This window comes from Fragaria vesca, linkage group LG2 (genome assembly GCF_000184155.1).
Source record: "Fragaria vesca subsp. vesca linkage group LG2, FraVesHawaii_1.0, whole genome shotgun sequence".
Classification (NCBI taxonomy): domain Eukaryota; kingdom Viridiplantae; phylum Streptophyta; class Magnoliopsida; order Rosales; family Rosaceae; genus Fragaria; species Fragaria vesca.
The window spans coordinates 9,412,363-9,440,240 of record NC_020492.1 but is presented as its reverse complement, the minus strand read 5'-3'; the positions used below and the strand labels follow the sequence as shown (position 1 = coordinate 9,440,240).

General features: G+C 38.9%; 3 protein-coding genes across 3 annotated transcripts; all 3 read right to left on the bottom strand.

The window, feature by feature from the left end:
• Positions 1–708: 708 nt before the first annotated feature.
• On the bottom strand, positions 709–1,143 carry LOC101307089 (egg cell-secreted protein 1.1-like). The gene has a single exon (XM_004292324.1). It carries the CDS (start codon positions 1,141–1,143, stop codon positions 709–711), a length of 435 nt encoding a protein of 144 aa, XP_004292372.1.
• Positions 1,144–10,578: 9,435 nt separating this feature from the next.
• Positions 10,579–10,995, bottom strand: LOC101306789 (egg cell-secreted protein 1.1-like). Its single transcript, XM_004292323.1, has one exon. The coding sequence runs from the start codon at positions 10,993–10,995 to the stop codon at positions 10,579–10,581; it is 417 nt and encodes a 138-aa protein (XP_004292371.1).
• A 1,002-nt stretch (positions 10,996–11,997) lies between these two features.
• On the bottom strand, positions 11,998–24,994 carry LOC101292950. The gene is made up of 23 exons (XM_004290156.1): positions 24,648–24,994; positions 23,326–23,526; positions 23,162–23,216; positions 22,976–23,073; positions 21,428–22,868; positions 21,223–21,342; positions 20,840–21,088; positions 20,469–20,657; positions 20,029–20,109; positions 19,659–19,705; positions 19,072–19,570; positions 18,881–18,928; positions 18,621–18,678; positions 18,323–18,519; positions 18,127–18,180; positions 17,957–18,037; positions 17,609–17,746; positions 17,349–17,465; positions 16,273–16,373; positions 15,936–16,145; positions 15,436–15,811; positions 12,873–14,657; positions 11,998–12,519 (listed from the first exon to the last, which is right to left on the bottom strand). The coding sequence occupies exons 2-22, from the start codon at positions 23,466–23,468 to the stop codon at positions 12,954–12,956; spliced, it is 6,006 nt and encodes a 2,001-aa protein (XP_004290204.1). The 5' UTR covers positions 23,469–23,526; positions 24,648–24,994; the 3' UTR covers positions 11,998–12,519; positions 12,873–12,953.
• Positions 24,995–27,878: the final 2,884 nt, after the last annotated feature.

Sequence of the window (27,878 nt, the reverse complement as noted above, 5' to 3'; positions counted from 1 at the left end):
TGGTTAAGATTAAAGCTTGATGTTGAATTGTTGATCAGTTGATATTGATAATTGAATTGTTTGACAGAAAATAATGTCTGATGAACACATTGATCGTGTTAAAAGGCCTAGTTCAAAAGATATAAGTTCATGGTTTAGTAAAAAGAGTGTTCAACCATCATCATGTGCTAGTTCACAAGCTTCTGTAAGCACTCCAATTTGCTGAAGCGGTTGACAATGAAGCGGTGATTAATGATTTTGAAGCTTTGGGGCCTCGTAGAGTAAAGTTTAGTTAGTTTTTATTTATGCGTTTGAGGGTAAGACTTATTACGTCCCCCCTATGTATGTGTCATTTATTAATTAATCAAAAATTCTCGCATCGTCGAACAAAATTTTTTGTATGCTATAATTAGCCCATGTGACATTCTCATCCTGACTCCGTCACTGAGCTCAGGGACTCTGTAATCTCATTTAAACAGTCCTTGTCTCAGCCAAACACGAAATGTGTCTTAATTTATTAGATAGAACAGTCCAATCCCGTCCAATTCTTGTAAGAAATGTGACTATGTACGGGAGAATTAATTTGAGGAACATAGAACACCAACCAAATACCTACATGAACCAAACACGCACTCATACTAATTACATGAACCAAATAGCGTCACATAGAGTATAGTACAATTGACCCAATGTAGCTTTTTTGTTGTTGAAATGAGCATTTCTTGATGTTCATGGAATATATTTCTCCAGATCAGGAACAAATTTTCCAGTAGACTCATCAAAGGGTCGTGGTAGTGTCGGTGAGGTTTCGAGTTGATTAGCATAGCAGTAACCTCTGAGAATGTCAGTCTCTTCTGGGAAAAACCCTAGGGAGCCAAGCAAGGCAGGCCAACACTGGTGCTCAATGGTCCGAATGGCTAGGCAACAACCTTGTCCCAAGTAAGTCTGGCCATTTATAAAGAACACGATGACCTCACTACTACATGCCTTCAAATGAATCAAGGAGTCCCAGCAATTTGATGATTTCCCATCCAATTTCAACCTGGCTGCAAGATTTGATCTAGAGGTGATTCGGTTATTCAAAGGCCGAAAGCTACTAGCCATGAACGGCGTAGTCAGAGCTAGAAGAGCCGTGAGAAGGAGAAGGTTGGAAGCGTTGGCCATCTTTGGTCTATGAAGTTGTAAATATGTGAGAATGTGTGAAGGGATGACGAAGGTGAGTTTATATAGAGGAGAAGGTATATTGTTTTAGTGTTACATAAACGTCATGTGTAAGAGGAGGTCGAGAGTGTCATGATAATAGATATGATTCTGGTTAACTTAAGACGAAGTTGATGGCAGTCATGCGTATTTATCACAAACTCACAGGGAATTAGAGATCACATAAAGAATGCCCACTAATATGTATTAACACAGGTAATGCATGCAATGATGCAATTAGGAATTTAGGATAAAAAGAACCAAAACTGACTTTCTTTTCTATAGGATCATAGGATCAACACAGTATCTTTAAGGGCTTTTTAAGATGAGACGAGATTCATCCGTACCAATTAGTCATGTTAAAACGCTTCTTCCCCTAACCATCAAGAATAGATTAAAATTTTAATCAACGTTGACGTTATTTAAACCTATGTAAGCATTTCACACCTAAGCTTAACTTAACCACAGTTATAGACTTACTTTGACTATAATTGCACCTTACAAACCTGATTACAGTTCGAGAAATAATTTAGCAATAGTTGTAATTGTAACGCTTCAAATTTTATCGGATTTAAAAAGGCTAGTGGACTTTGGTTGGTAGAACAATCGTGTGTTAAGTTGTATTACTTGTATACTTGGAAATTATCTGGTCAAATTTCTTCTAGGTTTGCGAGCCATGATGTCTCAATTGCCTTTGTGGATTACAAACACATCTACACTCAAAAAATGTAAGAGAAGAGAATTATTATTATTATTATTATTATTATTATTATTATTATTATTAAGTAAGATGACAAATACAGTTAAATCTCTATAATTTAATAAGATCGGGACCCACAAAAATTATTTATTTAACGATTATTAATTAAATCGGTAAATTATTAATTTATTAATTATTTAATAACTTATTAATTTATCAAAATATTATTTAGTTTCTTAAATATTCTTTTACTTTTTTTTACAAAAATAATATTATAGTACTTTGTTCAATGTACTACATCGTCGAATTTATTACGTATTTATTATTTAACGTGCTATTTATTCGATGTACTACATTATTCAACACATTACGTTAGTTCGAGGTACTAAACTATTTCATTTGATAAACATTACATAAACAAAACTCTATTTAAATAAACAAAAATCATTTGTCGCACAACACATCAGTGACACAACAATGGCTCTCATCTCAAATATGTATAAAATTGACGATAACGGATGAAATGCGTAAAGCGTTGTGTGAGTACAACAAAGATAAACATTTAGAACTCAAAGGAAATTACAAAAATGGACAATTTATTATGAAATCATCATAAATGAATAATTAATTCTATGAATATTAAGGAATTATTAATTTATATATTGACTGGGGTCTGTATGAATTTTTGTAGTTGTATTATCTTGTAAATTTAGCAAATTATTAATTTACCACGTTGTCCCTAACTCATGACCGATAAAAATTATTATTTTAACGAGGTTATTGATTAATCGAGTATTAAATTATCGAGGTTCTACTAAAAATCATAGTGAAGTGAGTGTCCAATCGTGTGTTAAGGATTACTTGTAGAACAATCGTGTGTTAAGTTGTATTACTTGTATACTTGGAAATTAGTCAATCAAATTTCTTCTAGGTCTGAGAAGTTATCGAGGTTCTACTGAGAAACCCTAAACATAGTAAAGTGTCAGAGTGTCCGACAGGGCGACACGACCTAATACGGTGTCTGACACGCGACACTTTAACCGACACATCACGTCAACAATTGTTATTTAAAAAAAAATAGAATCATAAACCTAAACTATAACAACTACCACAAAGACGAACTCGCACACCTATATTCATAGATGCTCACACTGGCCACACCTCTATTCCTTATCGAATCAGAACTGTTGTCCGAGATATTAAGTTTCTATTACCGTATTTTGATTTCGTATATTTTAAGCATGCGTGGAGAGAAGCTAATTTTTTTGCAGATAGCATAGGTTCTCTTTCTGTTCCTTCGGTTTGGTTGTCTTCTCTTCCTTTGTGCACGAGTTCCACCTTCCAACTTGATCTTTTTAGGGGTCATTGTTTTCGTGGCTTTGTGTTATAATTTTTGTTGTGTTTCTACCTTTACTGAACAAAAAAAATATATATATTTCCCCTTTTCTAAAATAGTCTGAGCTCAGCCTTTACTGAACCAAAGAAAACGATCTGCCGCAAATAACAAGTCACCAGAGCTAAGAGACACCCTGCTTCAATATGTGGGCAGGCCAGAGTTTGGGAGAACCCACTCTCCAATTGGCAAGTGAGTCAGCTAATTGGTTAGAACATCGATTTCGTGCAGCCAATAGTCGAGGTTATATGTCAGTTCAAAACGTCTTTATCAACTTCCATCTTCACAAACTTCAAATTTTGATGAACTCCCAATAGGTTGCAGGTTTCAAAGCAGCAAGGATTGTGGAGGAGGAGGAGGAGGAGTCCAATTAACTAGCCGGAGCGACTTGTTCAGTAACCCGGGGAGTAGGAAGAACTGAGGAAGCTGCTTAGCCACCCAAAATTACTGTGATGCATGCAACAGCAAGACCCAAACCAAATTGCCCAGCAAATGAAACGGATCAAAGTAAGAGTTCTTTTCCTATCCACTGCAATTGATATGCTGCTAGCAAAATGAGTAAGGCCAAATGTCCACATTAGTGAAATGTTGCTTATTATTATCAAATCGTATTCCTAATGGAGAACCAAACCAGATAGCATCCACCTAATTAGGACAAAGGAGTAGGATATGTTCAAAAGATTCCTCATGTAATCCACATATAAGCGATTGTGCAAGCTTTGTTCTAAACAAGTTTATTAGGATAGAGGGATAGCAGCCCCATTGAAAGCCCCTCATAGGAAGAGCTTTATTCATTTAGGAAGAAGTGCATGTTAATGCCCCAAATAAGCTTCCAGCTCTTCGAGCTATTAGTGTGAGATGAGCCAGCAATAGGATGGATAGAACTTCATGAAGCCAGTGATAACGATTTAACAGAATAGACCCCATTTCTGTTCCATGGCCAAATAATAACCCGATCTTCTCCAGCCTTATCTCCAATGGGAATTTAGTGCCACAATGGGGAGGGGGTAACCATCTATCCTTCCAGGTGCTAATGGAAGCTCCGTTAATAATATGACTTGTTGTTCCTAAGACCTGTATTCAAGGAACACAATGAAATACTCTCTCATAGAAATATTGTGAACTTCCTTGTTTTGAGTACTAGAGCGAGTCGGATATAATCAAAGGTTGAATTCATATGCCTGAATTACTGTTTAAGGTTGTTCACTATTACACACGTGCTTGCAGGGTCAGAATATGTCTCTTTTCACAAACTGGAAAACCCTTGGAATTTCATTGTGAATCGAAGAACCTGTGTAAATTTTAAGTAGATTGCAATAGCAGCCCTTTCCCATCAAGAACCTACTACTAATTATAAACCACGTGAGGGTTCCAAAGCCACTGTACTCGTAACAAAAAAATTCTTATAGAACATAATGGGTTTATTCTTCTCCTATTCTCTCAAAACCCTGTCAGTCATAACAAACACTAGAAAGTGAGGGTTACTCCTAAAACTTATATTACTGCATATTTCTGTAGAATTTCCTGTACATATACCTATATTAGTGTCTTGTCTAGTTGTCTCCCATTTTCCTTTGGCCAATGATATGCAAAAAGATTTCTTATTCAAGACGTGCTACTTTCACCTCTATGCATATATAACAAGTTCCATAAATTGGTGCAATTAACATATATAATTAGAAATTTCAGTTTATTAGAAGCTCGACTAGAGATATTACAATTGCAGCTGTAATAAAAAGACTGAAGTTCCTTATCATCATTTACAGTTTTGTAGACCAAAGCTAGGTACAATAGTTTAACCCTTGAAACTGGCTTTCATCTACCAATGGTTGTCAGATCAATTCCGTTGAACACATGGCTAGTCATCGAGGCTGCTAAACTTGAATGCTGCACAATCAGAAAGTTCATTCACTAAATCACCAGAAAACAATTCATTCACCGTGAAATAATCATTAAATCGGTCTTCATCTATCTCAGTGGGAATGCCAAGATGGTTTGGCTGATGACTCGTGACGCTATCCGGGTGAGGTTGAGCATTCCCGGCTCATTATCTTTAGAAGCCATCAGAAGATTGCCGAGGATCTGCTGCTGTTGTTCATGAAAATGAGTGGTAGGGGGCAGCAGGCCAGCTGATCTTGTTGTTGTAGTTGTTGTTCCACATGCTCAAAGCTCACCAAGGATTGCTGCCCCTCGCACATATTGTTAGGTTCGACTTCTTGTTGTTGTGGCTGTTGCTGTTCCTCAACTAAGAACCATTGATTAAAACATGAAGACATTGTGTTATTTTCCTCCATAAAAATCTGATTCTCATAAGTAGACATGACATAAGAATGTAAGATTCATGTTCGCGATAGTTTACCTGAAAGTTGTCATGATTATTAGAAACCATCAGATCATCACCAAGGAGCTGCTGCTGCTGCTGCTGATCATGAAAATAAGGAATACCAAGATGTTTGGCTGATGACTGATGACAACATTAGTGCTAGGTTGAACAATAGGGTCATAGATTGAGATTCCGGTCAGCGTCTGTGTGATTTAAACCTGGCTAGGAGTTCCACACCTAGACTCTTACAATCTTAACCACATTCCGAGACTTAGTTTGGCTATAATGATAGCCCCTCGATTCTTTTCGGCTTTAAAAAGGCTAGTGGACTTTGGTTGGTAGAACAATCGTGTGTTTAAGTTGTATACTTAGACATTAGCCGGTCAGATTTTCTACAAAATTTGCGAGCCATGATTTCTCAATTGCATGAGTTGTAGCTTACAAACTCATCTATACTCAGACAAATGTAGGAGAAGAGAATGTAACCAAAAGAACACCAAAGCTCAGAGACACGCTACTCCAATATGTGGGCAGGGCAGAGTTTGGGAGAACCCACCCTCCAATTGGGAAGCGAGGCAGCTTGGTAAGAACATCGATTTCTAATTTCTCAGATTCTTGCAGCCAATTGTCAAGGTTTAGAATCAACTTCCATCCTTACAAACTTCAAATTTTGATTAACTCCCAATAGGGCCGCACTAGCTTCAGCGATCTCCACCGAACCGCAGGTCGCAGGATTCAAGCAGCAAAGGATTGTGGAGGAGGGAAGGAGTCCAATTAGCTAGCCGGAGCGGCTTGTACAGTAACCCGGGGAATAGGGGGAAGCTGCTTGGCCACCCAAATTTTCTGTGCAAGACCCAAACCAGACTGTAACACCAAATGGGGATAAACCGGCTTCAAAGTAAGAGCTCTTTATCTATCCACTGCAATTGATATGCTGCTAGCCAAATGTCCACACTAGTGAAATGTTGCTGATCAAATCTTATCCGTAATGGAGAACCAAACCAGATAGATAGCATCCACCCAAGGGCAAAGGAATAGGATATGTTCAAAAGATTTCTTCTAAACAATTTTAGGGAGGAGCAGCCCCATTGAAAAGTGAAAACCCTTGATAGAAAAAGCTTGATTAATTTAGGGAGAGTGCATGTTAATGCCCCAAATAAGCTTCCACCCCTTCGAGCTAGTAGTGTGAGATGAACCAGCAGTAGGATGGATAGAACTTCGTGAAGCCAGTGATAACCCGACTTAACATAATAGATCCTATTTCTCTTCCATGGCCAAATCGTTTTTCTGGGAATTTCAAATATGTTGGGGACATCATCTTGAGGATGAATTAGAGAATCTGATCCAAATTCCATGAAATGTATATCCCAATCAATGATAGAGCTGACCTGTTGAGAGGCATTGCTGCCAGTGATGTCAATAGTGCCACAATGGGAAGGCTGGGGGAAAACCATCTATCCTCCCAGATGCTAATGGAAGCTCCATTAATAATATGACTACTTGTTCTTAAGAACTCTTTTTAAGGAACACAATGAAATACTCTCAATAGAAATTTCTTGAACATCCTTGTTTTCAGTACTTGAGCAACTCGGATATAATCCAAGGTTGGATTTATGCCTGAATTACTGTTTGAGGTTGTTCACACTATTACACACGTACTTCCCGCCGGGGTCAGAATAGATCTCTTTTCAGTTTTCACAAACGGGAAAACCCTTGGACTTTCATAGGAGATTGCAAAGCAGCCCTTTCCGACTTCATGCATACATGTAATATATGGTTCTTTACTTCTTTATGACATTACAAAATACAAATTATAAACTACAGAGGGTTCGAAAGCAATTGTACTCGTAACGAAATTCTTATAGAGCAGAACAAACACTAGAAAGTCAGGGTTACTCCTAAAACTTATATTACTGCATATTCCAGGAGAATTTCTTGTACATGTACATATATTAGTGTCTTGTCTCCCATTTTCCGTTGGCCAATGATATGCAAAAATATTGCTTTTTCACGATGTGCACGTCTATGCTGAGAGCGTATTCAGCGCACCTGTCCATCTCCGCCGTCCATTTGACGCGGACTTTTGACTTTTTTAAAATGGACGGCGGAGATGGACGGGTGCGCGGCGCACCCGGGTGCGCTGTATAATTTTCACGTCTATGCATATGTAACATGTTCCATATATTGGTGCATATACACAATTAGAAAATTCAGCTTTATTAGAAGCTCAACTAGCTAGAAATAGAATTACAACAGTAATAAAAAGTCTGAAGTTCATTTTCACTTTCATATACCAAAGCTAGGTACAATAGTCTAACACTTGAAACTGGCTTTCATCTACCAATGGCTGTCAGATCGATTCCATTGAACACATCGTCATCGAGGCTGCTAAACTTGAGCGCAGCACTATCGGAAAGTTCATCCGAAAATAATTCATTCACCGTGAAATAGTGATTAAATTGGCCTTCATCTATCTCAGTGGGAATGTCAAAATGGTTAGGCTCCTGACTCGTGAGGCTATCTGGGTGAGGTCGAGCATTCTGGGGCTCATTATCTCTAGAACCCATCAGATGATTGCCGAGGATCTGTTGTCGTTCATGATCATGAGAGGTAGAGGGCAGCAGTTGCTGATCTTCTTGTTGTAGTTGTTGTTCCACATGCTCAAAGCTCACCGAGGATTGCTGTCCCTCACACATTTTGTTAGGCTGGACTTCTTGTTGAGGCTGTTGCTGTTCCTCGTCATCGCTAGATAACCATCGAGTAAAACATGAAGCCATGGTGTTATTATCTTCATTTAAAATCTGATTCTCATAAGTAGACATGACATAAGATTCATGTTCGCGATCGTTTACCTGAAAGTTGTCATGATTATTAGAGACCGTCAGAACATCACCAAGGAGCTGCTGCTGCTGATCATGAAAATAAGGAATGCCAAGATTGTTTGGCTGATGACTGATGACAGCATTAGGGCTGGGTTGAACAATACTAACAGGGTCATAAGTTCCTACGCTTAGAAATATGTAATGATCACTAGGAAAAAATAGCTCATTGCCAAGGAGCTACTGCTGCTTATGGAAATGAGAAGGAGAAGGCAACAGTTGCGGATCTTGTTGCTTCTCCAACATCTTGTTAGAATCAAGTTCTTCCTGTTGTTGTAGTTGTTGTTCCTCCTCAGAAGCTAAGCATTGAGTAAAAGAAGCCGGCAGATTGGTATCGTCATTCAAAATAGGTCTGATCCCATAAGTAGATTTAACATCATTTGTTTCTTCTACCCTTGCAACCTTTGTACAGGGGCATTGTATAGTGTCGTTCATCTGATCTTCAATCAACTTTCTCTTTCGGTCTTTCCGAATCCGGCTCAGCACTAGATCACGACCCCTGCAAGATTTGGGGTTCAATGAATCATCAAGCTTGTACTCGACCATAATCCAAGAACCAGTCTCATTTGGTTCATTCGGAACGTAGCGAAACCTTTTCCAAGAGCCTAAGATCTTCTTATCCTCTGATACTTTGGCCTCCGCAGTGTCACCTTTCCAGGTACCAGAACCTGTCGTGCGAGACACGTTTGAACCATTGTTACTCTTCTTCTTCAATTCAGTAAAGATATAGAGGTCTTCACCGTGGTTCAGTCGAGCGCCAAACCTATTCCAAAGATCCCAGGGTTCTTCCTTGTAAAGATTGAGCTCAATCATAACCCTAGAGTCATACTTGAACGGTTTGCCGAGGACCTTGTTGAGAAGATAATATCCCAACAGTTCTAGGTCGGTTGGAAGAAAGTTGAAACCCGAGGGAAGATTAAAACCAGAAACACATGAAGACGAGGCCATAAGCCAATGATTCGGGACACCACTCAAGAAAGGAGTAGGCTGTTTTCTTGATGAAGAGTTTGTGGAGAAGAATGGTTTTAGAGCTTTGAGAGGTTTCTTGAGAAACACTCGAGAGGAGATTGTTACGGTTTTCAATCTCGGAGATTGTTAGGCTGATTTGAGAGAACAATTGCAAGTACTGCTGGCAATATATAGAGGCCAAAGTCACTAAGATTTGCAGTTTCTAATTCTCCTCCCCATTATATGGAATTCATATGTCAATCCATTTCACATAGGTAGTACCGTAGTAGTATTACAATTCCAATCCATGTCTAATTATGATTATTATTTGGACACGTAAAATGATCTGCCCTCAAAAGTAGGGGGGGGGGGGGGGGGGTCCTAGCCTAGGTAGGAACGAAACTAAATTGGGGCATACATCAGAGTAATATGTGTATTAACTATTAAGCCTATTCTCATCAAGTGTTTAACCTTGTATCGAACTTCACCATTTTTTGGTATTCTCTGTTTTGTATGTGGTGTGCTGGATGCCTGGACACTTGAATGACTACTAGCTTTTGCATTCGAAGCTAGTCATTCTCTTCGATTCTTCGAATACCCGTGGGTTCCCTACCCGTAAGAACAGTCGTCTCCAATGACAATGAAGAAGTGGAGAATCCGTGTTATCCTCACCAAGCATCCCATTATCAGTCTCATATTCTTGTAACGAACATTGGTATCCTGGTGTTTTGGACTCTAGAGTGACTAAGCTTTTGCATTCGAAGCTAGTAACCTTTTGCCTCCACCACATCCGTTCTTAATCCTTCAGCCTTTGATTTGTTTATGATCAAATTAGTTTTAGTGTTTGTTTGATCACAGTTAGGACTAAACAACTTCAAGTTATCTGATTAATTTACGCAGAAATGCTCTTGAAGGGAGATCAAAGAATTGAAAGAGCTGAAGAACGTAATGCACATTTTGAAGGAAAATCGAACACCATGTATTATAAAACTTCATTACTTCATTTGTCTTAATTAGATGCAAAAACATAAACGTGATAGTAATTACGACAAAGAGCATAACATGCGAGGCTCTTACACAGTTACACATCCTACATAGCATTAACCATGCATACTAAAATCATCAAGGAATAAACTTGTCCAGAACCGGAACAAGTTTAATTTCCAGTAGGCTGATGAACAGATGGTGGTGAAGGCGAAGTCGGAGGTGATTGGATTTGAGCAGCTTCGTCGCAGTAACCCTTTAGTATATCAGTCTCTTCCGTGGTAAGCCCTAGAGATCCGAGCAAGGCTGGCCAACACAGGTGCTCAATGGTGCTAAGGGCTTTGCAACAGCCTTCTCCTAAGCTAGTCTCACCATTGAGGAAGAACAACACAACCTCTTTACTGCATGCCTGGAACTGAAATAAAGACTCCCAGCAGGTTGATGATTCTTCATCCAATTTCAATCTGGCTGCAAGGTTTGATTTGCTCCTCGTTGGGTAATTCAAAGGTCGAGAAGTACTACTGACCATGAATGGCATGGTCAGAACAAGCAGAGCTGTGAGAAGGAAAAGCTTAGAAGTGGAAGCCATTTTCGGCTGTCAGGTTCGTAGGAGAGTGAGAGGTTGATGTGTGAAGGCAAAGAAGAAGCAAAGGGTTAATGTAGAGTGGGGAGCAGATGGCGTTATGGGAGGTGAAGAAGCTCATGGGTAATCATGATTCACGAAAATAAATATGGTAATTATGTGGTTAACATGGAGACGGATTCTATTCACCGTGGTGACTATTCACTGACGCGAGTGTGGAGAACAAGAAAACCTGAGGGCATCTAAGTCGAGTGAGTTCAGGAATGATGATGATCTCCCATTGCGTGAACTAGGCAAGGATTAGGAAGAAAGAAAAGAAGCAAGCTGCTGCAAAGCATGAGAAGAGCAAGAAGGCTGGTAGTCTGGAACTGTAGGGATGGTGTATACGGACCTCTCTGTGTATACGGACTACCCTCTCTGTGTAGTGTAGGGTGGGGTGTCATAGAACAGCATATGAGGCTTCCCGAATGAATTCTGTTTTTAAGTCCTGGGAATTTATTCTGGTACTTGCCAGGTTTTACTTTTCAGTGTCTTGCCAGGTTTCTGTTTTCTAGAAAGATACAGGTACCTTGGTAATGAGTAATGACTTATGCTGAACCTCCAGGGACTCGGGGAGGGTTGCTATGTTGTGTGCCCAGCTGACTCATTTCTGAAGATTGTTGATTTCCCATGAAATATTGTCCATTTCCAATGAAACATAAATAAAATTTGCGACCACAAGAGCCATTTCCACAAGAGAAATTGCTGGGTTTGTTTCCCAGCTGGTTTTTTGCTAATTTGTTTTCCCATGTTTGTTATGCACTACGAAGTTATAAAAAACTAAGAGATTAATTTGGTTCACATATAAAATTACCCTACCACGAGGACAAATAGTGCCCATCAGAAGAGGATCCACCAACTGTCTAACTCCCAGTATTATTATTACCTTTGCTCTTCTTAATGTTCTTGCAGGAGTTCCCATATTAAACTCAACAGATAAATGGGTGTTCAAAGAGAAGTTTCAGATCTGGATCAACCAACTGTAAAGACTCGGTTGCATTATAGATTTGAGAACCGGTACATGTTACAATTGTTCCACAGGGGCACATGGCAGTGACAGTTTCTAATTCCATTGACCAATGTATACACCAGACATCTAATATTCACAAAATTTCCAAAGGCTTTGCCCATAAAAATGATTGCACCCCCCTTAATCTGAAAGGGTAATAACACATGCGCTAACCTACTGGGCCAAAAAGAAATAAGGTCCCTCACAAATTAGCAAGGAGACCGGGGAAAATAAACAAAAGAAAGAAAAAAAAATGAAAAAGAAAGGCACTAGAAAGGGAACGAGAAGACCCTGTACACATACCTCTATATCGGTCTCTCTTCCCAGAGCTCTAGCCCAGTGGTAATTTACATGATTCCCAGAACACCAAGGAAAATTCCCTGCAGTATTCACTTCAGCAGTTCAGTTAAAGCCATAGTAAAGCCTGCCAATGCGACGACCACCTCATCCCGTTGATGCCCTTATGGAATAATTAGCTTCATCTGCACTAAACCCAACCTTGAATCAGGTACTTTGTACAGAAATGTGGAGTAACACATATCCCATGCAATAAACTGGCTATCCGGGAAAGTATATGCACCCACATAATGAAAAATGAACCAAAACAAAAAAACTACAAAAAAGGTAACAGGAAAAACCTACGAAACTTCATTGCCAAACATTTTAAAATAAACAACTACTAAGCAAGTTTGATGCTCTGAATATGTTAGCTACACTCAAGTGTACTGCAACCCCTATCACATGATAAACATCTAATTTCTTGAATGTTATACCACACTGGAATACATCAGGCTAAACATTGTGAAGATACGAGGAATTTAAGTGCGGTAATTACCTGTACACTGCTGTAACAAGCGCATGAGGATCCAACCCTGGCAGTACCGGTTGCTGCAGCTTCTCAATTCCATAGAATCACTCATTCTGATTTCGAATTACTAGGCATCATATACAAACCGCCTTGCCCTGCTGCCAGATGCGGCATTTGTTGCTGAGACTGCTGTGGCAAAGGCAGTTGATGTTGGGTTGATTCTTGTTCCTGCTGCTGCTGTTGCTCTTGTTGATCGTAGAGTTGTTGGGACGGGGGTGGTAGCGAAGGTGACTTTTGGAGTAGCTGCTTCTGCTGCCATTGCGCTCCAATATGTCCATGAGAGGCGAAGTTACCAGATAACTGCCTAGGGCCTAACCCTTGACTAAAAGGTGGCATCGGTTCATTCCCAGATGAATTTGTTAGTGATGGGCTCCCAAGTGAACCCTCTTGAGCTGTTGAATTTGGCAGATTAGAATCATATACTGCTTCTGATGATTTCCATTGTGAAATGGCAGAAGAAACCGGTACTATATTAGATGAATCAATACAGGACTGAGGAATTGCCATGCTCGAACCCACCTGAGAAGTACTATTCACAGGCTGCTCTTCAGCCAGAGCTAGATCACTTTGAGGCTTGATTGGAACTTCCGAATTCACTTGACGATTCTGCTGGACTCTCTGCACATATGGCTGAGTCTGATTAGCTTGCTTCTGTTGCTGAGGCTGCAGCTGCAGGTGATTGGAAGACACAGTTGCTGGAGACATAGATTGATGTGAAGCTGAAATTGCATGACCAGAAGGTACAGCTGGTGCCTGACCTTGAGTGCTATTATCAGAATGAGATGGCTTTTGCTGGAGTTGCTTCGATGAAGAGGTAGCTGGGGTTGAATGCAACTTTTGCTGCAACTGAGAATTGTTTGATGATTGAGGAACCAATGGTTTTGATGTTGCTGGGTTAATGCCGGACCCAGAATATGCAGTTTGACCTTGCATCAATTGCATGATCTGTTCTCCTTTCTCCAGAGCTTGACTTCCCGGTGGCATCGAAAGCCCATTCAGATGAGATGGATCAATGGAGATGTTTAGAGGATCGATGGAGAGGTTCTGATGCACCATTGAATTACCTCTTCCCATTCCCTTAGAAAGTTTAGCCTGCTGCTGAGACTGTCCAAATGGCCGCTGCTGAGGGTGGTGCCTCCCAGATTGCTGAAGATGGTGTTGTTGAGGCCTTTGTCGTTGCTTCCCTGTTTGATTAGTCAATCCACTTGCACCAGGATTCCGACTCATCCCATGAGGTGGCAGATGATGTTTCTGCTGGTGCTGGGATGATACGGGAGTCAATGGGGAAGACGGTGTACTAGGGGACATAGATGCTGGGTGAGGTGAACTTTGTGACTGAATCTGGGAACTATTTTGCAAACTTGAAGAAATGGGGAGTTGGGCCTGTGGTTGGACATGCGGCACCAAAGAATTGGATGTTGCAAACTGTTGCTGCTGCTGCAAAAACCGTTGTTGCAGCTGCCTTTCTTTAGCCATGCGCATGGCATAGGCTTGCTGCGCCCCTGTCACATGATTGGGGCCTTGAAGATGAGGGTGATGAGGGCTACCAAGTGCATGGGATTGTTGTGGGGATAACTGATGTTGCTGCTGGGGATGGCCTGGATACATTTGTCCACCTGATGAAGTTGTCTGGCTAGGAAAGCCAGAACTCAACCCATTGAATGGAGCAATACCTTGGCCATTCCCTTGTGTTACCTGCATCTGAAGCTCTGGAGCCATAAGTTGCCTTTGATGCTCCGGATTATGGGCAGGCTGTGATAGCAAAAAAAAAACCTCTAGTCAGATAATTGGAATCAGACAATGCAACCAAACAAATATAAGGGTAACTGTGGAAAGATACAGGAGATCTTCCAACAGAACATTCCACAAACATCGAATAGGTAAGATAAATCAACACCTTTTTTCTGGGACTAAGGTTTTGATCCATGAAACAAATCAAGTATGTTCTACTGGAATGAGCAAGTAAATGCGTACATGCCACAACTTCAGAATTTGAGTTGTATTTTGATGGAAAAAAAAGAAGTCTCCACTCAAAGCTGAGGCTCATATATCCTCAGTCTTGTAATTCAGCGTGACTATACTGACAAGCCATTACACTTGAGTGATGCAGATGCAAATGAATGCTATGGAAGACCTTAAATTCAATTGCAACGAAGGCATGCCACATTCCACAATCAAAAGTCAAAACATATATGTACAAGTGTATGTATCTTTTTCAGAACAATAATGAGAGCCGCTTGGGTGCGTAGGAGCAACTTTTAAAATGCAGGAGATCCAACAAAGGAGGTGTCATCACACAAACGAAATGGATTATAAAGTCATATATACAGTTGCTAAATGGAGAGAGAGAGAGAGAGAGAGAGATGCTCATTTGGTCGCAACATCCATTCTCTCATTTCCCACACCAAAGGTGGGACAACAATTAAGTCATAAAAACAATACATGCGAAATATCCTTGATATTATGGTAGTCATGGAGAGAGTAACATACTATATATTTGTATTAAAAGCAACGTTAATCAGTAACTTACCCGCATCATGTGACCCTCACGAGGTCTTAACATTAAGTTTCCTGGACCAGAACCAGCTCCAGAGTGCATATTTACAGGGCTTGGTATCCCCACCATACTGGATGAAAGCATACTCCCACTATTCAGCATGGAGGAAGAAGCCATTCCCTGAAACCCTGGCCTTGACATTGTGCTTCTATTCATTCCACACATCATGCCCATACCATTTGCTCCTGGTACCATTCGAACTCCACGATCAGTTCCTGGAAGAGTCCCAGGTACAGACAAGCTGGGCTGCTGAATGTTTCTACCAGATAACATTTGATTATACTGTTGCATTCTTTGCTGCTCTTCAACTGGTAAAGCAGATGCCCTTGGACCACTGTACCTACCGTCCCTATTACCATGAATAATGAAAACCACGTCAGTCATCAATAAATAAATTAAAAGTAAATAAGAATACAGTATAAATAAATAAACCAAATCCCAAAGGCAAAGTCACTATTCGAACTACACACTACCTGACTGTCGCACTAAGCGGGCCAGATGGTGATGACAAGTTGCTGCCAAGAACCATACCAGAAGTTCCCTGTAACGAGGCATTTGGCCCAGAGGGCAGTAATGACGCCATAGCACCCTGATTTGCCATTGGTAAGCCACCAGCATGAGAACCTTGATATGCAGAGGAAAGAACATCTGGGCTTGAAGTGGCATCACATAGATCAAGAGGCCTTCACACAAATTCAAATACTTATATATCACGGTCACCAACAAAAAGGCATACAAACTAGAAATATGCTAGAAAGGTACACACATGAATATGGACAAAAATTAACAAGACTTGAATAAATGACTTACGTTAGACTACCTCCATTCAAGTTATTTGGACATACTTGAGAAAGAGCGATAACATGAGAATTGTGGACTGTTGTTACTTGTTTTGGATCCTGGTTATCATTCTTCACAAGTAAAACGCACATATAACTGTAGTCAGGATCGAATTCTATAATACTCATAAGAAAACAGTATCAATTTTCCAGTTCAACAGTGAAAAAATCTCCTCCACATCTTAACAATATGTTATCTCAAAGCTCAATTAATTCTTTCTCCAAACAAATAGTGAGTCAGCGGGAGCACCTTTACTTCGAAAACGGGATTGTTGACAGGAAACAAACACAATGTCATTTTACTTTATTATGATGCTACATTACTCCTTATTGTTATACAAAACCTTATACTTTATTTATGATTCTATAAATACTGATTTGATTAAGATCATATTGAGAACTGCCACTTCAGAGTAGAGACTAAAACATTTCACATATGTAGAATGTAAAATGTAACCCACCATCAGATTTACATGGCAAAGTTCAAAACTTCTATTATGCAATTTGAGTGCAACAAAGAGCCAAAGTTACAAAACCAAGTCTGTAAGACTTGCCCGTGGCATTTATGGGATATTTTGGTCTTTTAGTACATCGTCAGGCCCATGGTTTTCTCCGTGTAATCTGGGGTCGGAGCCCCTCCAAAGTACTAACCTAGCTACTTGCTAGAGTTTCCTGCCTCCTAAAAATTGAGTGCAACAAACAGCCAAAGTTACAAAACCAAATCTGTAAGACTTGCCCATGACATTTATGGGATATTTTTGGTTTTTAGTACATCATCAGGCCCATGGTTTTCTCCCGCGTAATCTGGGGTCTGAACCCCTCAGAAGTACTAACCTAGCTACTTGCTAGAGTTTCTCCTAAAGATTGTATGGGAATTGTAGAGCTCAGCAGAAGAATGCAAAGAGGGTTTGGAGATTTCTGGGTAGCACAGTAAAAGTTATGAACTTAAAGATGGGTTACACACAAACGCCTATACAAATTTTAAATCAAGATTGAGCCACCACAAAAAAATCTACAGAGAATAAATCCATAGTTATTGTCACGAACCTGACTCCTCCTATAGTGATGCTTCTGCCCAATCTTAATTATTCTTTCGAAATGTGACTTGAGTGTGTCCTCTTCCATTGGCTCTTGCAACCGTTGAAATAACTGTCTGGCACTTCCCTGAATGCAGAAATACCAATGAGCAAACTTAGCTTAGTTAGAACTATAGCATGTAGTTCCCATGCTCAGCATGAACCAACACTCTGCTAGTTCGTACTTCAAAGGAAGAACTCTGAAGAGGGAGAACAATTAAAAACTCTTGCCTTCGGAATGCCAGGGATAGTAGATGGATAAGGCTGAGATGACCCTGAATCTTCAGCACTGTCAGCCCCATCACCAGTATTCAAATCCATTAGAATTTTGTGACGCTCCTTGCATTCCTTAGGCTTGCGGAAAATGCACTGTACATTACAAAGTCAATCAGAGTGAGATCCAAAAAATAGACTAAAAACTAACAAAAACACTTCAAGAGGGGCAATGATGAATATAGAAACAGAGAACAATCTCGCTGTAACGACAACAGTATTCTGCTCTAGACTCTTCAAGTGCATCATAGATCACAATCAATCAATGAAGATAATTACAGAGGACGTTGGAATACTAGTACCAACCTTCAGGTGCAGGGTACTGTTGATAGCATCACTTATGAGTTCCCAATTTGGACCCATATCATGTACAAGAACAACAAGTGCCTAAAGTAGCAAAAACAAAAAGGTTTAGAGTATTATTGGCAACAACTGAAGAAGGAACAATTTGAGAAAAGAAAAAATGCCGTACTAACCTGATCTTCAAATAGTGACCATGGACTTCCAGAACCTGGCTGCCCAACAGGCATCTACAACAAGGTTTAATGCAAACTCAGAGTATAAAACAGCAGTAACAGACTACAAGGTAACAATATAGTGCTAATAAACCAATGATATCTACAAAAAGTAGATCATTTGGTCAATCTCAAATGGGAAATCACCAAAGAGTACCTTCAGTGATTTGGCTTTCCGTCCCCTGTCCCGACCACCGATCAACTTAATTAATTTACTCGGATTGGTCATATTACTCATTTGGGATGCCACTGGAGAAGGAAGGGACCCAGTAATTGGAGTCATCCCGTCATAAGTATTGTCTAGAGACTGTTTTGATATCTTCGGCTTTTTCGCATTATGTTGCCCGTATAAACCTACAAAGAACACAGTACTATATAAAAGAGAGAATAGCAGGCTGCTGTCATATAAAATGATAAAGAATAAAAGTAAAAAATATCACGGTTAGAACATTTACCAATTGTTCCATTGGACTCAAAATGATGACTTTCTGATCTCTTTTTTGAATAATCCCTCTGCATATTGAAGGCACCAGCTTTTTTTACTACCTCAGAATATAGTTCATAGAATGCAATATAGCTCTTGATTAAGGGAGAACAAATAATAAAGGATACAAAAAATATATATATATATATATTTAATTGGAATTGCAAACAATAAAATGACTATTTTATAAAACATATAATTCAGAACATATGTAGCAAATATAGGAATTACCTGCTCATTAAGAGTAGGTGAATCCAACTGCCACCCTTGGTCATAACCCTGCAAGTATATACAAACAAATTAATTCATGTAGGAAAACAAACTGCAGAAGCTTCAATAACATTCCACGGATAAGCCAGTACTGTTGAAATGCGAGAAGAAGTTTTTTTTTTTTTGAAAGAAAAATACAAGTAGTTATGTACCAGATGTTTTTGCTTCTTCTTTTTTTTAGGCTTCATTGATGTTTCTGCATGGTCATATGGTAGATGCCTTTCAAATTCACCAACAGATTCAACCTCCATACTTTTCTGGAACTGGGATCCGCCGTGCAAGGTACTCTGATCATCCTGATAAGAATTAGTATCTCCACTTGAAGCATCTGTCTTAATTTGAGCCTGAACATTCCCAGTAGCTCCAGCACCAAATGGACTAACAACCCTCTGCCTGGAAGCAGTGCGCGTGCGTTTTGTTGGGATTGAACCAACATTAAGACTAGCAGGCCTTTTCCCCATCAACATGGACTGTTGACTTGCTGTCGTACAGGGTCCATATGGCAAATCGGCTCCTGCTTCATATGTCCTAGAAGACTTAAAACCCTTCCGCTTCTTCTGATTATATGTCAATGACTTGCTACCTTCAAAGGCCCCAGGAAAATAATAGGTGCTTGTTTCTCCTTCATCCTCATCATATAGAGCCTCTTGACTTAACTCTGAGACTGACAGTTAAAACATGAATGAGCACAAAGATTTGCTACAGAATGACCAAGTTTATATCAAACTAGTATGAGCACATACCGGCTCCAGCATCATACTTAGATGTCTCAACCTCCTCTTGCATCTGAAAGTTTCAGGTCACTAATCAGCAAGCATAACAATAATTAAAAATAACTCACAGCACTATCAAATCATTGTAAGTAACTATTCTCAAAAGCAATGGTTTATATTATAGTAACATAAAATCTATAACTTAAATATTAAAAAAATCAATAAACAAAACAGACGGAGAAATTCTAGTACATAGTACTCCTAGACACCATCAGCATATCCACACATGCACTGATCCACACAATCATGCACCAACTGCTACTTGAAACTGTAATGATTTCCCTTTTCAACAAGACAGAGGCAGGACATAAGTCAGATTGATGGTCGTGCATTTACCTCACACTGGATAAAATGAAATTCAATTGATCTTCTGTATGTTTCCATTGCACCAGAGGAAACTGCATAAAAGAGGTTTTCCTGCCAAAGGTAAACACTCAACTTTTAAAAAATGACCTTACAACAGTTCTACTGATGTGTAAGTTTAAAAGTAGGCCTTACGTGCAAATCCCCATGAAATTAATGAAATAAAATATCAATTATACGCAAGTAAAGCACAAAACACCACAATTTCTCCTTGATATAAGAGAGGAATCTGAAATAGGTTCCACTAATTATTCTTCATTTGTGGTAAAATCATCATTTTTGTGTGCTCTTGTCTATGTGTGTGAGACAGAGAGAAGAGAAAGAAGAGAGAGAGGAGGGTGGGGATCAGTGGCTGATGTCAGCATTTATATTTCTAGCTGAATAAAAAAAAACATAAAGATACTTGACCATACTTCTGTAAGATGGTCCTCCCATGACATTTCTGTAATGCCTAAATCAGACAATCTCTCAGGAGTGGCAGGAGCCGGTGCTTGAAGTTGAGGACCAAGAGAGTCGTTATACTTCAAAAATCTCGCTGCATATCGCTGCATAGGAATTGAAAAGTTTTTGCTCCATTGTAGCTCCAACTCTTTGTTAGATTCCTGCAATGATCACGACTTAGATCAACATATTCTTTGAATAGGTAAATAACCAGCATATGAACAGAGAAATAAAGACATAAATTGATATCTTCTGGCCCTAAAAGCACAATAGCAATGGTGTGCAAATGATTATACATCAAAGAGTTTTAGCAAATGAACTCAACAATAAGAAGCAATATAACAATTTCGAGTACCAAAGAAGGCAATCTTACTTTACTCCATATCAAATTGTCATTGATGATACAATCACTGGAATCATCACTATTCAAGAGGGTCTCAGCAGAATGCCAAAATTGGTTGACAGCATTTGCCAGGGTATGAGCCACTTTCTTTAACCCCCATTGTTGTTGTTTCTCTTCAATTCTCAACCGTGATGTAAAAGCAACACGGTGACAAATCTGAGCAGCAGCAGTTAGCTTCCATAGACGCTCCTATTTTACAAAAATACATGGATAAACATTTACCAACTCATCGCATAAATTATCTTCCCATACGTCAAAGACAGGAGGAAGGAATATAATAAATGGACAAGTTCCACCAAATGCTTTTGATCACAATGTCATACCTGCGCAAAATCGTTGGCCAACCACGACATTTCCTCAAGCACAAAATCCCACTGAGACTTTCGGGGAATCTCCGAGGGTAAAGAACGAATGGATAATTCTGCAATCCTCTTACGCTTAGCCTGATTATTACATTTAATGAATCAAGTAAGAAGCTCCTCAATGTTCCAAAATAAGACATCATAGATATTGGCAGGGAGAACTAACCTCTATCATCCGAGCCTCTTCCAAAATTGAGTCTTCATGTGCCTTGTCTACCACTTTCAAGTGATCATCAGAAGCCTGACAGTCTGAACCCTTAGTGGAGTCTATCCCTGACATAACAGTCTCAGGAAGCTCACACATAGATAAATCCTGAGTCAGGGATCTGCCGGAAGAGTTCTCTTTTTTGATGATGGTACCATTATCAACCACTTCATCAAGCTTCTTTTCAGCTTCTGATACAATACAACCATTTTGTTGCTCACCCTCAGTGTTTGGATGAAGCTTTATTTCATTACGCACTTCTGATCTACTTTCATTCATATCGTCCTCAACTTTGGCTTCAGAATTGCCAGAGTGGTTGCTATGAAAAGCAGAAGCTTGAGGATCATTAATCATGGTACTACTGTCAACAGCTCTCCTTTCGTTCTTTTCTAGCATCATTTCATCACCAGCTGGATTTTGTGACCCTTCAACATCTGATGTTTCCATGATATTTGCATTATCATCATTCCTTGTAGTACATATGTCAGTATCATTATTTACATCTAATCCTAAACTAGTTTGGGTACAAGAAGATTCTGAATCTAACCCCTTTGTGCCCGCTGCACTGCTAATATGACCTTCATTTGGTACACTTTTACTCTCTCTATTTAGATTACTAAATCCATTCACCTGGACAGAACTAATATCGTTTTCGGTCTTTGTAGTAGCATCACAAGGAAGATATTCATGAATAGATGAAGCTAATGGCTCCCTCTCATCAGATCTCCCAGAAACCGCAGCAATTGGAATATCCTGAGTAGCGGTCTGAGATGGTTGAGTGTGTTGACTCTCTTTCAAACTTTCAGGAGCTGTAACATCCAATTTGCTTTCAGGGCTACCTTTTGCCGGACCAGTATATATTTCAGGAGCCTGTACCCCATCAAACTCCATACCCAACTGACTGTCAAAAGTCGCAAGCTTAGGAGAAAAATCACCATTAGACTTCACAGACTTTAGATTAGTGACTAAAGGTAGATTATGGTCCTTTTGGTTGATTGTTTCAGATATCTGTCCCTTGGGATTCTTTAACGACCCACGTGAAGGTAATGAAGACCCTTGACCACCACGGCCCTGAATATCAGTAGAACTTGAACGAGTACCATCACGATTTGGTCTGGACCTGTTCCTTCGAGCATAAGGACGGAAAATTGCAGAGTCTTCTGATTCCTTGGCATTTTGAGTCCCATCCATCTGAGAAGATTGTTCTGATGCAGCAATGTTATTTCTTCTACTAATATGCATAGAATTCCTTTCCCCTTCCGGTGTATCATTGTCCCCATCAAATAGTAATAGATTATCAGCACTGTTGGGTTCACAAAGTGTAGGAACCTCTGGTCGACCACTACTTTCGACAGAGTCCCCACGAGGTGATGCAGTCAATGCAAAACTACCTTTTGCTTCACTGAGATAGCAACCACAATTTGAGAAAAGAAAAGGTGAATACAATTTAGCCAATCAACTAAAAAAATCATGCAATAACATGATCCAACAATGTACCATTGAATCTACCTGGTCACAAACTGTTCTGGATGCTGATCAGTTAGTGAAGTAGACTGGACACTAACAGAAGCTGCATTTCCAAATTTGAAGTCCAAAGGATTGCCACCCTGAAATTAAGGAGATGCATCACATGATAATGATCACTACAGATAGAAGTAAAGGATAAATAACTACCAAGAGATGAAACTTGCATACTTTCTCAAGAAACTCTAGCTCCCTTCTTCTTTCCTCCCGCACATCATATTCCTGTCTGTAAGAGGCATGTGACAGTTCATTATATACATCATGCAAATAGGAAGACTATCAAAGGTAGAAGTTACAAGGTGTGAGAATTGAAAGAAATAATAAGAGAACAATACCTAAGCTCTGCTTGAGCCTTCTCAATTGCTGCTCGGCGCGGAGATGTTTTCAAACCAACACCAACTCCGCCGTCAACCACTCCACCCATGGAATCCACCTCTGCATTTACTAGGAGAGCAGATCCTGAGTCATATCCATGCATTCCGACTTTAATGCCTACAACCTTCAATCTCCCATCTAAACCAGAAGCTATAGAATCTCTGAAATAGTGAAAATAGCATGACTATAGAATTGGCTCAACACATCATAATATGGATGCTAAACCAATGCAGAAATAACTATTAACTAAATACTGCATGCTGCACCATAAGCACCTTTGGGATTACGCATTAATTGCTGAATGAAATTATTCATTAACTAGTTAGACCAAATGAGAATCAGCTCAAGACACAGTTATCTTACTAAAATGTACAAAAATGCCAAAAGGCACTCTATGACAATAACTGTATCACGAAATGAGAAAACCATCATTTAGCAACGTGTGAGACATCCAAATAAGCATCCAGATATGTTAACATGCCTGAATTTAGAATTCGGCCAACTAACAATATGAAGCAACGGACTTTGCAAATGTTCTAGAGACTATTAATTTCTCAGATTTGCTACTGACCTATTATTAAGGTGTTATTCAGAAACCTCAGCAAGCATATAAGACATAAAATTTGCATCCGGTTTCAGTGTACAATGGTATATTAAAACTGGCATCCAATCTACATGACCCTAAAAAGTCCAAAACGACAATACACAGCCACATTACTGATTTACTAGGGCCCTCAGAGTATAGGGTGACACTGCATAGCACAGTGTATCTTCAGGTTCAAGCCAGGACTTATCACTAAATCGCAACCTAGTTCAAACAGCTAAGCACGAAAAGGAAACATTCATGTGTTGTGACAAAAATATGAACAGGAAAACCAACTGCCAGAATAAGGTATGTTTGCATCGACGACACTGGCAACCAGGCAGTGATCCGGTTCTATGATTTAATACTACTATTCTCAATCAGTAGTAATGTTTCCTCGAAACTCTCACATATGCACCTCCACATGTATCCACTAAAAGCTTCGAAAGCACAGGCATGCAACTCACACACACAACTCAAATACAATCTACAGATGCGCACGTCAAAATCAGACCCCTAATTCAATGCCAACACGACTTGCCGCATAAACCAGAAGCACTCAATCACAATGCATTACACAATCACTCACGAATAACAACTCCCCAAACGAACGAAACCCTAATTCCACCAAAACGCCCAAATTTCAAATTCTAGGGTTTCCGGGACCAAAACCTAAACAGAGCAAGGAGCGGGAAATACCTGAAATTGGGAATAGGGAATCGAAATTGGGAGCTAGGGCAGCAGCGGGGGTGTTCAATTGCGCGGGCAATTTCTCTCTCCTAGGGTTTTGAAGGTGGGAAATGAAAAGGGGGACGAATTGTGCCCTAGAAAGCAAAACCAGAGGGCAAAATGTCAGACATGGAAGGTTCGCAGAGAATCGAATTTTGAGTCCCTCCCTGGGAATTGGGGGTTTGTGAAGAGAGGAGGATTGATTTGGTTTTGGTGTAGAATTGGGACTATGCTGCGAGACGTCTGAGAATAATAGTGGGCTAAACGCATGGGGAAGAAGACGAACACGAACAAAGAGGGCTCTCTCGCCTTTGCACAATTTGGACGTCCAATTTTTGGGCTTTTTATTATTTTACATGCTTTTATTTTTATTTTTTTCAATTCGGTTTGGGGTCGATGAGGAAGAAGAACGAGGTCGAGAGGGACATATCTTATGTATTATTTCAGTAGATCAATGTGACATAAATGGGTTAAATACAAAAAATTTAAAAAAAAAATTGGTAAGAGTGTGACTGTTAGGATCTCTAAATTTGCTCATTATATCTCTCATTCTCTCTACACATCCCTTTACTTTTCAATATAAGTATTTACTCATTAGACCTCATTTCAAATTCCTAACATAATCTTAGTTATTTATTAACATATATTTCAATCAATTAATTACCTCTTATTCAATCAATAGACTTCTCATTCTTTTCTTTTCTTTTTCGTTTTTGTTTGTCAACATCTATTTCCTACCTTCATTTTTTTATTATTTTTTTCATGCAAGAAAATGTTCTATCATGAACTACTCTATATATCTTTATAATTGTTTTTTTCTTTTATACGTGTTATTTTTCTCTATTTTTTTCTTTTAAATAATTTGATCTCTATTTTTTATCTCATAATAAATTATTTCAATAAATATATATTTTCTATAATCGATAGAAATTATTATTATTATTTTTTTGCAAAAATATTTATGCATCTTACAAGTATATGCGTTCAACATGTATGATAATACAAAATTGTATGTCACACGATCGATATTGATTATTTTTTTAGCTCTTATAAACTATAGCTTTAATAAAAAGAAATTGAAAAACAAAAATATACAAGGAAAATAATAAAAAATGGAATCAATTATTATTAAATTGGAAAATCTAAAGAGAATAAATACAATATTTCCTTTTGTATAATTATTGTCTTTGATAGTCATTGTGTATGAGTATGTACATGTCATTTAATAATTCAAAATAGAGTGAGGTCTAGTGAGCAAATTTAGAGATCCCAATAGCCGCACTCTTATGGTAAATACCTGAAGTACAATATAAAAAATAATGTTCAACAAAACAGCTCGGTTTACCATTAAAATAATGTTCAACAAAACAGTTCATGTTGTATTAATTTCTAAAGGAAACTTTAGTTTAGAAGATGAGATAACTTTTAGTTTACCGTTACACAACACTAAGTATAATCTCAAAGGAGTTATTGATTGGTAGCTTTTGTTTATAATTAAATAAATGTAGAGAGAATTTTGGAGGAGTTATTAAATGTGAAAAGTTGTGTTTCGATACTTCAATGTAACAAGTTGTGTAAACGCTCTAGCAAGGAATGATGAATGCAAACCTTACTTACCAAGTGAATGCGACAAATTGATTTACCAAGTGTCCAAGGATGAATAGATTTTAATCCAATTTAGACTTAAATAATTATCGGAGAACATTATCATTTCACAAATAAGCATGAGCTTCACCCGAAAATGTGATCTTCTGTCCATTCTGCATAACCCTTCTCCACATGGACATATAAAACATTATTCTCATAAACAACCTCCTTTCACTTGCATTGTCCACAGCGGTCATTGTCGCTGATGGTCTCTCTAGTACCCTTGCATTCATTGCAATCACCGCCAAAGAAAGACGAAAAGAACGAAGTTAACACGATGTGCAACTATTGGAATCCCCTATGTCTCTGACTCAGTTCTCTAATCCTCCTCCATAGTACGAAGAAACCCCCCAAAAACCACAGTCTTAGTGAAAATAACAGTGTAAAATAAATAGAGGTCAACAAGAAGTACAAAATTAGTCCCCACTGCTGAGCTGAACAAAGAGAAACAAATTAAATCCAAGTATCCAACTGATTTAGTATACTTGAGACTACTTTCTCATCCACATTGGAGTGGTTTAGTCATTTTGACGTCTAATAGCTTATCTAGGCCTTGATCACATTATTGAAAATGAAGTAGTGTGATTATGATTATCAATATTACTGTTCTGATGTGCCATAGTCCCAAGCAATCTGTTAAGATGTGGCTATTATTTTCTTTGTCTTATAGCATCTGTAATTGCACCTTGATCACTTCATAGTTAATACCACTTAATACGTCTACTATTGAAACTTGTCTAGAGAAAACCTCATTCGTCATGCTTGAAAGGCGCATTAGGACAACCTGCAAGGGATATGAAGATAACTACTCACATTTCTTAATGTGTTGATTGAACTCATGGTACCTTCCTAAAAGCACTTGGATTTGCAATGCCATGGATTTGAACATCATCACTAGGAGGCCTTCTAACACCACATGTTGTATTCTAAGTGAATATACACCAAAGAGATAATGCAGATATCTTGAGTATGACAATAGTATTTACGAGGTTAAAACCACAAGTAAAGCTAAGGTACCAAAATATTATAGAATTGAAGCCTTAGATTGCAGGAAATGCAAGGGGGAAATATAAAGGGAAACATAAGATGCTTCCCTAGCATATAATAGTCTATGAACAGTACAAGCATTAGAGAAGAAGAACTCAAAACTCAAAAGGTTTTCTTCGCTCATATTTCAACACATTCATACCATTCTAATGTGTACTTTTAAAAGCATTAAGATAGTAGCAAATCTACATGCAATTCAGCATCAAATAGGTTAGAAATCAAACTCTGCATTCTAATGCAATAGATTTTATCCAAAAAAGGGTTTTCCTGCAGGAGTACAAAACCCCAATAACAAGCAAAACAACAACATCCAATGTCTTACTTTGCTCAATCACAACATCAGCCACCGAAGCCAACAAAACATGCTTCTCCTTCTTCAACACCTAAAAAAACAGAACTCAAACCGGCCTAGTAACCTGAGCTAAACAAAACAAGTTCATCACTAAACCAATCCTTCAATCAATCCAAGACTAAACAGTACAATCAAACCAATCAAACCAAGACCAA

What these genes read in the sequence shown, in the direction of transcription:
- LOC101307089 (XM_004292324.1), bottom strand. Translation starts at nt 1,143, where the DNA reads ATGGCCAACGCTTCCAACCTTCTCCTTCTCACGGCTCTTCTAGCTCTG.
- LOC101292950 (XM_004290156.1), bottom strand. Translation starts at nt 23,468, where the DNA reads ATGCATGGATATGACTCAGGATCTGCTCTCCTAGTAAATGCAGAGGTG. An exon ending in TGGCCAACGATTTTGCGCAG is followed by an intron (nt 21,089 to 21,222) that starts GTATGACATTGT and finishes TTTGTAAAATAG; the next exon opens with GAGCGTCTATGGAAGCTAAC. An exon ending in TGAGTCCAATGGAACAATTG is followed by an intron (nt 18,520 to 18,620) that starts GTAAATGTTCTA and finishes TGTTCTTTGTAG; the next exon opens with GTTTATACGGGCAACATAAT.
- LOC101306789 (XM_004292323.1), bottom strand. Translation starts at nt 10,995, where the DNA reads ATGGCTTCCACTTCTAAGCTTTTCCTTCTCACAGCTCTGCTTGTTCTG.